The 14,502-nt window shown below is 32.7% G+C and overlaps 2 protein-coding genes across 2 annotated transcripts; one reads left to right on the top strand and one right to left on the bottom strand.

Annotated features, from left to right (window-relative positions):
- Positions 1–4,349: 4,349 nt before the first annotated feature.
- On the top strand, positions 4,350–5,821 carry LOC139845414 (plastid division protein PDV2-like). The gene is made up of 2 exons (XM_071835675.1): positions 4,350–4,596; positions 4,951–5,821. Exons 1-2 carry the CDS (start codon positions 4,363–4,365, stop codon positions 5,581–5,583), a joined length of 867 nt encoding a protein of 288 aa, XP_071691776.1. The 5' UTR covers positions 4,350–4,362; the 3' UTR covers positions 5,584–5,821.
- Positions 5,809–6,597, bottom strand: LOC139845415 (uncharacterized). The gene has a single exon (XM_071835676.1). The coding sequence runs from the start codon at positions 6,595–6,597 to the stop codon at positions 5,842–5,844; it is 756 nt and encodes a 251-aa protein (XP_071691777.1). The 3' UTR covers positions 5,809–5,841.
- Between the last annotated feature and the right edge of the window lie 7,905 nt (positions 6,598–14,502).

Below are 14,502 nucleotides of genomic sequence, written 5' to 3'. Positions count from 1 at the left end.
CATTTATCTGCTTGGTTTAATTTAAAACCACTAGATAAAACCACTTCATCAAATTTCTGATGCCATTGCTTAGGTGATTGTTTCAAACCATATAAGGACTTCACAAGTTTGCACACCTTGCCTTCATTACCTGGCATGACAAAGCCATGAGGTTAGTTCATATAAACCTCCTCATCCAATTCACCATTCAAGAATGTTGTCTTCACATCCATCTGGTGAATAACCAGATTGTGAATTGTAGGCAAAGCAATCAACAGTCTAATGGTAGTGATACGTGCCACGGGAGCATAAGTATCAAAATAGTCAATTCCAGACTTTTGTCTAAAGCCTTGAATGACTAACCTTGCCTTGAAATTTTCAATAGTTCCATCTACCTTCATCTTCTTTTTGAAGATCCATTTGCAACCCAAAGGTTTACAACCAGGAGGTAGATCAGCTAACACCCAAGTGTTATTGCCCATGATAGAATCCATCTCATCATTAATTGCCTCTTTCCAGAATGCAACATCCTGAGACCTCATTGCTTCATCATATGTTTTAGGATCATCATCAACATTGAAACAATACGAATATTGGGTAGAAACATCATCCCTAGAACCTTCAATTAAGTATAACTGAAAATCAGGTCCAAATGATTTAGGTTTCCCTTTTCTTTTGCTTTTTCGAATCTCAAGTGACTGATCAACAGCCTTTTCAGAGACTTCATCATTACAATCCTTATTGATTCCATTGTTACTTGGAATCATATCCTTTAGTCTAGGTATAGATGAAAATCGATTTTCATCAAAGATTGCATCCCTTGATTCAATCACAGAATTAATTGAGACAAACTCATTAGGCTCTATAACATAGAACCTATACGCCTTGGAATGTTCAACATATCCAATAAATATGCAATCTATACCTCTTTCACCCAAACTTTTCTTATTGGGATCAGGCAGTCTTACAACAGCCCTACAACCCCATACCCGAAGATAGTTCAAGTTAGGTTTTCTTTTATTTCAAAGTTCATAAGGTGTAATCTTGTTCCTTTTGTTAGGAACTCTATTAAGCAAATAACAAGCTGTTAATATAGCTTCTCCCCAAAATCCCTTACTTAAACCCGAATAGGATAACATGAAATTAACCATCTCTTTGAGGACCCTATTCTTCCTCTCAGATATACCATTTTGTTGTGGAGTATAAGGAGCTGTGGTCTCATGGATAATACCAATGGATTGGAAATACAATTGGTCAATGTATTCACCTCCCCTATCCGTTCTAAGTCTTTTAATAAATGCCTTTTGTTGTAATTCTACTTCAGTTTTAAATATTTTAAATTTATCTAATGCTTCATTCTTATTATGTAACAAATAAACATAGCAAAACCTAGAAGCATCATCAATAAAAGTCACAAAATATTTCTTGTTCCCTAAAGTAGGAGTTGCATGCAAATCACATAAATCACTATGTATTAATTCCAAAATCTCAGTATCACGATGTATATTTTGAAAAGGTTTCTTAGTGATCTTTGTCAACATACACGTTTTACACTTTTCATTGTTCATATCAAAGGCCGGTATTAATCCATCTTTAGACATATCTTGCATTCTTTTAAAGTGTACATGTCCTAGTCTAGCATGCCAAAGAATAGAATTATTTACGCTAGTAGTAGACATACAAGCAATATCAACACTTACATATTCAATGTTTAGTCTAAACATTCCATTACTCAAATAACCAAATCCAACAAATAAACCATTTTTAGATAGAACAAACTTGTCAGATTCAATAACTTGCTTGTAACCACAATTATTCAACATACTACTTGAAACCAAATTTTTCCTAATTTGTGGTACATGCAAATCATTAAACAAAGAAACAATCTTTCCAGAACTAAAACTTAAATCCACACGACCACGTCCATGAATAGAGGCTGTTGACTCATTTCTCATATGAAGAATTGATCCATCAGTCACCGACTCGTAAGTCTTGAACCAACATCTATCCTTACATACATGAATAGTAGCTCCAGAGTCAACCCACCACGCAACATCATCATCCTGCACAAAACAAATCTCAGATATATACGAAACATAATAATTCTCAATTGAATTATTAAATATATTCTGACCTTTCGGGGCTTGGTTGTTCGAACCATTGCCCGAACCATTTGTGCTAGATCCCTTAGCATTGTTAGTGCCAAAAATAACCTTGCAATCCCTCTTCAAGTGTCCAGATTTACCACGCTTCCAACAAGTCAATTTAGACTTCTTATTAGGATCAACTTTGTTATTACCTTGATGTTTACGTTTTCCCTTTTTGTCATTATTACTAGTGAACTTTTTATGTTCCACCATATTGACAACAGACGTACCAGCAACTTCGTTGCTCTTTGGCTTGTCATTATCCTGCAACCTGGGGGATTCCTCAATACGCAGATGACTACCCAACTCAACAAGAGTTAACTCCTCCTTCTTATGTTTCAAAGAATGTTTAAATTCTTTCCAAGATGGAGGTAGTTTATCAATTATGCTTGAGACTTGAATAGACTCATCCATGTTCATCTTATGTTGTGTGAATTGACCAAGTATACGAATGAGCTCATTGTATTGTTCCAAGACCGGTCTAGAATCGACCATCTTGTAATTATTAAAATTACTCACAAGGAACTTTTTACTAGAAGCATCCTCAGACATATACTTGGTTTCTAAACAGTCCCATAGTTCTTTAGCAGATTCAACATTTAGGTAAATATCAAAAAGGGAATCAGCCATACCATTGAGGATTAAACCTCTAGCGATGTAGTCATCGTTCTCCCACTTGAACCTTTTCCGAATTTGTTCAACAGTGGCATCATCACCATGATCTTCAGGAATTGGTGTGCTGAGTACGTATACCACACTCATGCTGCTCAGAAAGAAGTGCATCTTCTTTTGCCATCTCCTAAAATCAATTCCCTCTAACATATCAAGTTTAGAGAAATTCGCCGTCATGTGTTTCATCGTAGCCGCCATCGATTATAACAAATAATTACTTTCGATTGTTGGAGGTTTTATTGAAATTTTGTGTAGGGTAAAATAATCGATAGCCGGATAAATCACTGAATCGTGGTATCACTTTTCGAAAGTAATTATTCGACTCTTATTGTCTGGGTTACATGAATATCACTTTGGGATAAGACAGAGATTAGTTCTTGTTATTGGCAGTAAACAAGAACTCTTTTGCATAAGAGTATTAAGGTGTTTTTGTATCTATTTTTTTCTCATGAATGATAGTCCTTATTTATAGGCACCCAAAAACAAGTATTATTCCACGATGGAGATGTTTCACTAACTAATTTCCTTTTCAAATCTAAAACAAATCCTTTTCATAAAGTTGTTTGTTTTATTTCCAACAACCAAATCAAGGAAATCGATTAAATCCTTTTCATAAAATTCAATTTCCTTTTCAAATCTAAAACAAATCCTTTTCATAAAGTTGTTTGTTTAATTTCCAACAACCAAATCAAGGAAATCGATTAAATCCTTTTCATAAAGTTGTTTGTTTTATTTCCACGATGGAGATGTTTCACCTAGTGCAGGAATAATACTTCCGTAATCACTCAAATTTGTGATAATGAAAAACCACTTTCGGGTCCGGGTAATCTATCACTTAATGGGTGTACACTCCGTACCTCCTAACCCATTTACAAGTGTAGATTAAATCCCTCAATTACACTAAATTTCCAACATAATTTTTTTTTTCTTCCTATCTTATATTTTCATCATCTCATCTCAATTTTTTCATTTAAAAAACTTGATTGATAACACATGTTAAAAGAAATGATAGGATAATTTAACTGTATTTGTATAGGAAGGTGATAGTCACACATACCAATTTTGATTTATACACACCTAAGTTAATATTATACCCTTAATTACAATAATAGAAGTTAGATTTCCTAAATAAACTTAGGGATATAATTGTAAGTTTTATGATAAAAAGTATATATGGATCAAAAACTAGTGTGTAAGTATCACCTTAAATTTTTATATATTTATATATATCCTTAGAATTAGGGAGGTGATACTCAAACACTACTTTTTGATTAATGTACACTTTTGTTTCATAAATTTACAGTTATGCTTCTAAATTAATCTAGAGAATTAAACTTATATAATTATTACAAATATAATTAAAAATTAAATAGATAATTAAGTTTACATAAATCGATTCAAATCAAATTAATCCTTAAGTTAAAGCATACGGAGTATTTTCTATTTCGGCGCTGTTTATGATAAAAAAAAAAAAAAAAAAAAAAAAAAAGTGGAAACCAAAACCCTATCATAACAACCACATACAACTCCACCAAATTGTGTGTGTGTGTGTGTGTGTTTGTAAATGATGGATGAAGAACGTATTACCTTGGTACTTTCTCGAGCTTCGGAGCTCCGATCCAAAATCACCAATTCCATTCACAATTCATCTTCTTCTTCTTCTTTAGATTCCACAACTCAAACCCTAGCACCAACATCAAACACGCAATACGAAGATGATGATGAAGAAGAAACTGAAAGCCTTTTAAACATTCGCGATTCACTCGAAGCTCTTGAGGCTCAATTGTCTTCGTTACAGGTCTAGTTTCACTTCAATTTTAGGGCTATTTTACAAACCCTAATTTTAAAATCCTCCGATGTTGGGATTTATTTTGTGATTCTATGAGGTGAAACACTGTTAATGTTAACTCCGTTACATAATTTTACAGTTAATTATGGTGAGAGTTATATAGCATAAGACACGAACATCATATAAACATGAGTTATTGTCACTGCGACCTGGGACGAACGAACCAGAAGTTTGTTTTTTTTCTTCCATAAATTAAACCAGTAAAAGTAGTAACTAGTAAGTAATGTTGTAGATATATTGGATTTGTATCAGATAGGCGAATTGAATCTCACTATATGCTATGCCTGTCATTTCATATTTCAGGCATTACAACAACAACAATTGTATGAAAAGCAAGCATCTCTTGCTGAGATTGATCATAGTCGCAAGAAGTTACTCCAATCGCTAAAAGCGTACAACGGCGAAGATTTGGAAGTCATACACGAAGCTACTGCTTTTGCTAGCTCAACGGTAGAGATGGATAGCAACGATCTTCTTCTTCTTCCTCCTTATCCAACACGTCCTACGTCCTCCTTAGCACATGACAATGGTCACTTATCCCATTTTATTGTAACAACCAAAGTCCCTCAAAATGATCATCCAAACTGTAACCCAAATGGTAGTGTTGTTGAATCGAAGTCCAGAAACTCGTTGAAAGGATTGGGTAAAGTAATTGGTGCAGCTGCAAAAACAGTTTTTACCTTTGTTGGTTTTATAGCTGTTATGCATCTATCCGGTTTTGAACCGAGACTAAACAGAAGAGGGACTGAATTCAAGGTTTTGGGTCCGGCTCAAGAGATGGGGAATGAAGAAAAGGCGGAAACGAGGGTCACATGTCCACCTGGCAAGATTATGGTAATTGAAAATGGTGTAACGCGCTGCCTTGTGAAAGAAAGAGTTGAGATTCCTTTTAAGTCTGCTGTTACATTACCAGATGTAAGTTATGGGTGGGGGTAAATGAGTCTTTTCATTCAGTCGTTTGTATATCAAGTTTCATTCTTAGAGGTCTTCAACAAGGACGTTGATTTCAGTGATCAATTACAATCTGAGTTCTATGGATCAATTTGCCCATTGGAAACTCGAGGTTTGATGATAACTACTTGTTTATTTTGGAACTTCTAAGTCACATTTTCAATAAATACTAAATTTACAGAAGATGCAATATATGAATATATGATCTAGTTTATGAGTATAAAGAATAAAATAATGTGTTTTCTATTTTGAAATTAAAGCACCAATAACACCGGCGATTAGAGTAGTTGGATCACCGAGAACTGCTGATATCACAAACTGTACCGCTAAACCAGCTATTCGACAACATTTCTTCATTTTCTTTCTACTCTTTTTACCCTTGTGATGATAACTCTGTAGGGTCCCTTTTAAGCTTGGAATTCGCGTCTCTAGTTTCCAGTTTTGCCCGTACACTTCGTCACCGTAATTACTATTCTCTACCCCACCATAATATATAGCGTGCCAACTGTCCACCAACATCTCCTTTGCGCACGCCACATGCAAATTATACTTTTTGCACATTGACCTATAGCTCCAACTTCGTCCCTTTTTACCACATTTATGGCAGGCGGATCCCACCTTGCGACATAAGTATAACTTGACCTCCCCATCATCCAACATGGTTGGAAGCTTTGCGCAACATGGGTGTAGGTCAAACCCGCACGCCTTGCAGTGGTAGACGAAGCCAGAAATATCTTTTTGGCAAGCGTTGCAGTAACGCGGTGCTGAACCCGGTGGGGTGGTCAGGAACTCGAAAGTGCACTTGGTGTAGAAAGGGTGGGATATGGATGGGGATGGGAGAGCACAATGAACATGTAAGTCATGGTTGCATGTGTTGCACTTGTAGTTGGACCCTATTCCAGGTTCATTGCAGCCGTCGCACTTGAACGGGACTTGAGTGTAGTCGTATATGAGCTGGTGTTCAGGGTGGCTGAAATGAGAAATCTCATTATATTTCATGATGGTTATGTGTAAGTTTGAAAGTAGATTGTAAGACGTTTAAGGGTTAGAAGGTGTGGTGATTCATATATAAAGATAAAGCATTAGGATTTGTATATCTTTCTTTAAAGGGACAACAATTGGTACAAATAACTTGCTTATAAAAAACTCTAGGAAATGCAAGTCATATCTGTAACTTTTTGGTGTATTATCAGGCATGTGTTGATGAAGATTTAAGTGTCACCCTTGTTATATGCCACCTTGGGTGAGCAAAAAAGGTAAAATATGTTGATACATTTTGTGGAATTTATTGATTAAGGTTTAGTTTCTTAGTCATTGTCATGACATTCCAAGAATTACGGGTTAAAACTTTGATGAAAACATGATGCTTGGCAAGATGAGTTAGCTTACCTTTGTATTGTATGAAAAAGAGTTAGGCAAAGTGTGAAGCAAAACTCATTTTTCATTTCCTTTAACATTTGGAGACTTGTAGAATTAACTAATTGCATGGGGTATGCCTATTGCCATTTCGTAGATGAATTAATCTATAATTTATAACTTTATCATAATCATAATAATTCATAATCTTAATTTTAATTCTTAAGGTTAATAAAGCAAATTTTATAAAGGCGAATGGGAACTGACCGAAAACTCGAACCACTTGATTCCTTCATACTCGATTCATTAGGAAACAATGGACGTTAATTCCTTTTTCTGTAGATCGTATAATTAATTTTTTTAACGGGATTTTTTTTTTAAAAGGTAATTGTTAGAGCAAAATAGAAGACTTTTTTGCTCCGTTGGTCCCTGTATTATACCTCATATTGCTAACAGCGTCCCTTGAGTTTTTTTTTGCCTTTAGAATCCTTTATTTTCCAAAAATTTGCAATCAGCATCCCTCCGTGAACTTACCGTTAAAAAAATCCGTTAACTCTTGACATGTGCATTGCATGTGAGGGTAAATTCGTCCTTTTACTCTTCATCACTAAAAAGAAGGGACTACTGATGTAAAAAATTCAATCAATCAAAATACTAAATTCATCTACTCAAATAAAAACCCCAAATTCATCTACCCAAATCAAAATCCTAAATCAAAATCTTTAATAACCCAATGCCATTAAATTGTTGAGCAAAAGCCATTCAATTGTTGAGCAAAAGCCTTTCTTTTTAAAACCCACTTGCAGCCTGCGAACATTTCCCCCAAGTTTGTGTTTTATATTAGGTCAAAACTCAGATTATAGATCTTGTGTGTATGATTGTGTTTGTGATTTGTCTAATTGAAAATGGGTAAGTGAAGGAATCAAGAGAGACATCTCAAAAGCAATCTCACAAAACAGTAGCAATAAAAATTGGAATGTAGACACCTCCTGAGTTTTGATTTCGGCTTCTATAACCTCATAAACAATCTTTAGTCTACCTTTTGTCTTCACTTCCTTCGTCTTTTTGTGGTGTTGGAGAACCAAAAACAGAACGGTGATGAAGACAGATGATCCGGTGAAATTAGGGTTAGCTTGGAAGCCATGGCGGATTAATCCTCTTGTTGTTGGTGCATGAATTCCCAGCCGTTATTTGCTTTTATGTTTAACACATTTCGGTTATGTAATAATGTTTACTCAAGACTATTGATTATATTTGTGTTTGTGTGTACTTAATTTATTAAATGATTAATATGTTAAACTGCACACAGTCGACCGAGTGTATATAGACACTCGACCGACTGTGTCAGTCAGACGACCGAGTGTACACAGACACTCGACCGAGTGTGTCTGTGTTCACTATATATACGGGTTTAGACTTCTTTGATGAGGTTACTCGTCCCATTCACCCTAAGTCGTAGGTTTTCGTCTCCAGAGAACCCTAACACCATATACCACCGAAATATATCGTCTAGGTGTCGATCTAATCTAGTTTTGGCTCTAGGTTTGATCTATTCGATCCCGAAACAACCCATATCTCGGTTTAACCCTGTTCTAGTGTATTCCGCCTCTAGGATAGATTGCAAGCGATCTAAGATCCTAAGTATAAACGTCTACACTTGTCCTGTTAGTAAACACATCTGAGCCTCCTTTATAAACTTTTTAAAATAAAATTTGAATATCTCTTTCTGTTCAAAATGTAACGGCTCTACTTATTGAGTCGACATCAAGCGCGATTTATTGGCGAGTTGACCGACTCTTAGAGCTTAAATTAAATTTCAGGCAGGATTTCAAAACTCATGAAAATTTGATTTTACCTTTTTCATGGCGTCTCAATTTTATTTTGTTTTTAAATTTTGAGTTTTACAGAAAGGGGGAAAGCAAAGTAAAAAAAAACCTTTTTCCAAACAAAGGTAAATGAAAGTAGGACTTAATACAAGAAAAAAGTAAACATCTCCTAGACGTGATAAAATCTATCAATGATAAGTATGAGACTTGATGAGCTAAATGTGACAAAAATGTTTCAACATGTCTTATGTTAATTTTCTAAAATAAGTTATTATTATTCCGAGTTTAACACATATACATTAAATACATCACACCTCTCTTCAACCTCTTTCTCTCATATATCTTCTACAACACATCTCTCTTTTATTGGTTCTTTCAATTTGAATATATTGAACCAGGCCACTAAAGGTAGTTATAAGCCTACTGAAATATAACACGTTATCAGCACGAAAAGCTTAGTTAATTAAAGGATATCTCAAACGATCACGAATCACTAATCAAGGTATGAAATTATTAATAATTTTCAGACTCGAATATATCAAATTTTGGACTACTAACATTTATATTTATGTTATTTAAGTTATATATGGTCGGTTATACCACCTGAATTATATTTCTGTAATCTAACTTTTACTAACTTCTCTAATATTTATATTTATGTTATTTAAGTTATATATGGTCGGTTATACCGCCTGAATTATATTTCTGTAATCTAACTTTTATTAACTTTACTAACATTTATATTTATGTTATTTAAGTTATACATGGTCGGTTATACCGCCTGAATTATATTTCTGTAATCTAACTTTCATTAACTTCACTAACATTTATATTTATGTTATTTAAGTTATATATGGTCGGTTATACCGCCTGAATTATATTTTCTGTAATCTAACTCTTATTAACTTCACTAACATTTATATTTATGTTAATAAGACCTCATGATTGTACGCAACACGTCATTTGACAACACGGTACTTTATGTACGCAACACGTCATTTGACAACACGGTACCATGGGTCGAGATTAATTCCGATCAATACGAATACGATGGGGTCTTTATATGTTATCTAACATTTATGATTACTTATGCAATTAATCATTATTTATTTCATGCATACTAATGTTTATTCTTAAAAGTAAATCTTAAAAGTTAAAATAAGAAAAAATAGTTTGTATTTTTATTAAAAGTAAATCTTAAAAGTTAAAATAAGAAAAAGTAGTTTGTATTTTTATTAAAAGTAAATCTTAAAAGTTAAAATAAGAAAAAGTAGTTTGTATTTTTATTAAAAGTAAATCTTAAAAGTTAAAATAAGAAAAGTAGTTTGTATTTTTATTAAAAGTAAATCTTAAAAGTTAAAATAAGAAAAAGTAATTTGTATTTTTATTAAAAGTAAATCTTAAAAGTTAAAATAAGAAAAAAAATCTTGGCCTTTATATTACTCATACGCGTTTTGATATAGTGACTTTATTCGTTAACGTCAACTAACGACGTTACAACGGTCATATACACATGACGGTTGTTAACGTCAACTGACGACGTTACAACAACTATATTTTTCAAATATAAAATAAACATCTCCGTTTTCACATTTTCACAAATCAATCTTCATTTTTCAGATTACTACTCTCAAAAAGTTTTTGTAAAAATGATTCACACAAGGATGATTTTTTCTATTGTATTGGTCATATTAACTATCATCATTGTTGCTAATATACCACCGGGTGAACCTATATTCTATCCTGCCCTTATGGTTTTATTATTTGTAATCATACCATTATTCTGTTGTTTGCTACTTATGAATTTAAAATGATTCTAATTTCATTTTATTATTTGTCTATGAATAGAAGTTGATTATGATTATGATTTATGTTATTCATCTTTTTGATAATAGAAAATGTCGAATTTGAAAAGGCTTAAATTTGCTCATTTAGAACAAGTGGGAACAACTACTTAACATGGATTATGAATGTAGAAAAACATCTCGAATCAAACGGTATTTTAGAAACCCTGAATGAAAATAACAATTAATCCGAACAAGAGAAAGCAATAGTAAGTATTTTTCTTAGCAAACATATTGACGAGTCCTTAGAATCTACATATTATATGATCGAAAATCCAAGTGTATTATGGAAAATACTCAAAGATAGATACGATATTAATTATCAAAAAATAAAAATAAAAAAAAATAATAATAACGGTGATCCATGAAAGAATAAAATTAAAGATATTAGTAGACGCTCTTATAAGAATTCCGGAGATTCTTATTAATGATCTGGTAACGTGGATCATCAGTCTAGTATTTCTTGAATACATGAACATCTTGTTTAGCTCTACAAATAAGTCCCAAAAGAAAAGAAAACGAGAGTGAATCTGTTGACAAATCTTGATTAAATTAACCCTGAACTACCTTGAGACTTGAATGGTTTGAATTTTCTAAGATGCCTAGTTTTTTTATGTATCACTCATAAATAAATGGTTTTAGACCATAACGCATATGTTTTATTAAGTGTTATCTTTTATGTACTTCAGATTATAACTTGTTTGCAGGTAATATAATTTGATTATCTTGCTGAAATATAACTCATTATTTGCTTATCTTATTTGAAGTTTTAGTATGAATCCTGCAGAAATACAACATCAATTAAATGGTAAAGACCTATGTATTGCAGATAGTAGTAACATTTACACTATGATCAAATCTAAAAAATATTTCATTGATTTAAATCAAAAGAAGGAATTATAAATACTATATCAGCTCTTGCAAACTTGATATAAGAAATGAAAAAGGCAAAATTTCATATTACCAAATGGTACGAATTTTTTGGTAAACAATGTCTTGTTTTCTCCCAAATCAAAGAGAAATTTGTTAAGTTTCTCTGATATATATCATAATGGATATGATTATCAGTCAATGATAATCGAAAATGAGAAATATCTATGTAGCACCGAAAAGCGCATAGGATAAAAAGCGCATATGATAAAAAGCACAGCGCATATGATTAAAAGCGCATATGATAAAAAGCGCATATGATGAAAAGCGCATCGCATATAATTAAAAGCGCATATAATGAAAAGTGCATATGACGAAAAACGCAGCACATATGATTAAAAGCGCATATGGTGAAAATGATATATGATGAAAAGCACATATGGTGATTAATGAAAATCACATATGGTGATTAATGAAAAGCACATATAGTGATTAATGAAAAGCACATATAGTGATTAACGAAAAACACATATGGTGATTAATGAAAATCACATATGGCGATTAATGAAAAGCACATTGAGAAATAATCACCAATGTTTCTTGAAATAATTCAAGGGTATATATATGGACCAATTCATCCATCATGTGGACCATTTTTCTAATAGACGCATCTAACGCATGGTCTCATGTTTGTGTGTTATCAAGCCATAATATGGCATTTGCAAAGTTTCTTGCACAAATTATTAAATTAAGAACACATTATTCTGATTACACCATTAAAAGGATGAGACTTGATAATGCTGGTGAGTTAACATCTCAAGCTTTTAATGATCATTATATGTCTACAAGGATTGTTGTTGAACATCCAGTTGCTCATGTGCATACACAAAATTGGTTTAGCTGAATCAATAGATAAACGCTTGCAGCTAATAACTAGACAATTGATAATGAGTACAAATCTCTCAATATTTATATGTGGACATGTAAATTTACATGCTGCGACATTAATTCGCATTATACCATGTGGAAGTCATAAATATTTTCACTTAATACTTGATTTTGGCCAAGAGCCAAATATTTTCCACCTTAGAACATTGGTTGTGCAGTGTATGTTCCAATTGTATCACCACAAAACAATAAAATGGTTCTTCAAAGAAAGATGGTAATATATTTTGGATATAAAACATCTTCAATCATAAGATATATTGAACCCATGATGGGTGATGTTTTTACAGCACGTTTTGCTGATTGTCATTTTAATAAAACATTGTTCCCTAGATTAGGGGGAGAAATAAAAATAAAAAATAAAATGATGCTTCATGATGTGAACATCAATTAAGGTATATTGAACTCGCACAAAAGAATGTGAAACGAAAGTTCAAAAATAATGCATATTCAAGAACTTGCAAATTAATTACTTTATGCATTTACAGATAAAAAAAAAGTGACCAAATCATATATACCAGCTATAAATGCTCCAGCTCGAACTGAAATTCCAAAAGCTGGCAATAATGTCACTGTTGAGTCTTTGCCACGCATCAAACGTGGAAGATCAATTGGTTCCGAAGATAAAAATCCTCGAAAAAGAAAATCAGCTGATAATGAGGTAAGAGAAAGTGTTCAAGAAGAACCACAAATCAATATTCCTTCTGCAGAGGATATTGATAAATGTAAATACTAAAATTGCGATAAATTATGCAATATTATGGAACCGAAATGAAACTAAAATCTCTATGAGATATTTTCATATAATGTTACAATGACATCATGAATAAAGATGATGATCTGGAACTAAAATCTGTCATTGAATATACAAAATGGACATGATTGAACTCAATGGAAAGGAGCAATAAGAGCTGAATTAGAATCGCTCGATAAAAGAAAAGTTTTCGGATCAATCGTTATCACTTTTAAAGATGTGAAACGTATGGGATACAAATGAATTTTTATCCGAAAAGAAATGTGCAAATGAAGTTACAAGGCAAAACTAGACTTGTAACTCAATATTTCCCACAAAGACCAGAAATGAATTAGGAGGAAAAATTATCCTCCTGTAATGGATACAATTACTTATTAGATACTTAATCAACCTGGTAGTTATTTAAATGCATCTCATGAATGTTGTTACTACTTATCTGTATGGATCACTTAATAGTGATATATATGAATATACCTAAAGGGTTAAGGTATCATAAGCATCTAATGTAAAACCCAAGGGAATATATTCCATTAAATCACAAAGATTTCTAAGTGGGTTTATACAAACGGGACGTATGTGGTATAACCGATTAAATGACTACTTGATAAAAAAAAGGGTATAAATATAAACTTATTTTGCACGTATGTTTTATAAAAACAATGTTCGGATATGAGATCGTAGTTGTTTATGTCAATGTTCTTAACATCATATGAACAAATAAAGAGATCTATGAAATCATTCAACTTCTAAAGAATTATTTTGAAATGAAAGATCTTGAAAAAACCAAGTATTACCTTGGATTGCAAATTGAGCATATGCCTAATGGTTTACTTGTACATCAAACAACTTATACCGAAAAGATTTTAAAACATTTTTTTTAAAGACAAACTCATTGTTGTTAGATCACTCAATATTGGCACTGATCTATTTCATCCCTGCGAAGATCATGAAAATTTTAACAGATTGGAAGTTCTATATTTTAGTGCAATTGAGGTTCTTATGTATCTTATAGATTATACAAGATCTGACATTTCTTTTGCAGTTAATTTGTTGACAAGGTTCAGCTCAGCCCCTACCAAAAGACATTGGAATGGGATCAAACAAATAGTTTGATACCTTCGGGGAACTACTGATTTATAATTATTTTATTCTAACGAATCAAAACAAGATTTGGTTGATTATGCAGATGCAGGTTATTTATCTGATCCACATAAAGCTAAATCTCAAAATGGATATGTATTCCTAAATGGAGGTACCGCAATATCATGGCGTTCTCAAAAACAAACACTTGTTGCAACATCATCAAATC

This window comes from Rutidosis leptorrhynchoides, chromosome 4 (genome assembly GCF_046630445.1).
Source record: "Rutidosis leptorrhynchoides isolate AG116_Rl617_1_P2 chromosome 4, CSIRO_AGI_Rlap_v1, whole genome shotgun sequence".
NCBI classification, from domain to species: Eukaryota; Viridiplantae; Streptophyta; class Magnoliopsida; order Asterales; family Asteraceae; genus Rutidosis; species Rutidosis leptorrhynchoides.
The sequence above is the reverse complement of the archived record's forward strand: the minus strand, read 5'-3'. Positions and strand labels throughout refer to the sequence as shown.

What these genes read in the sequence shown, in the direction of transcription:
- LOC139845414 (XM_071835675.1), top strand. Translation starts at nt 4,363, where the DNA reads ATGATGGATGAAGAACGTATTACCTTGGTACTTTCTCGAGCTTCGGAG. An exon ending in CTCAATTGTCTTCGTTACAG is followed by an intron (nt 4,597 to 4,950) that starts GTCTAGTTTCAC and finishes TTCATATTTCAG; the next exon opens with GCATTACAACAACAACAATT.
- LOC139845415 (XM_071835676.1), bottom strand. Translation starts at nt 6,597, where the DNA reads ATGAAATATAATGAGATTTCTCATTTCAGCCACCCTGAACACCAGCTC.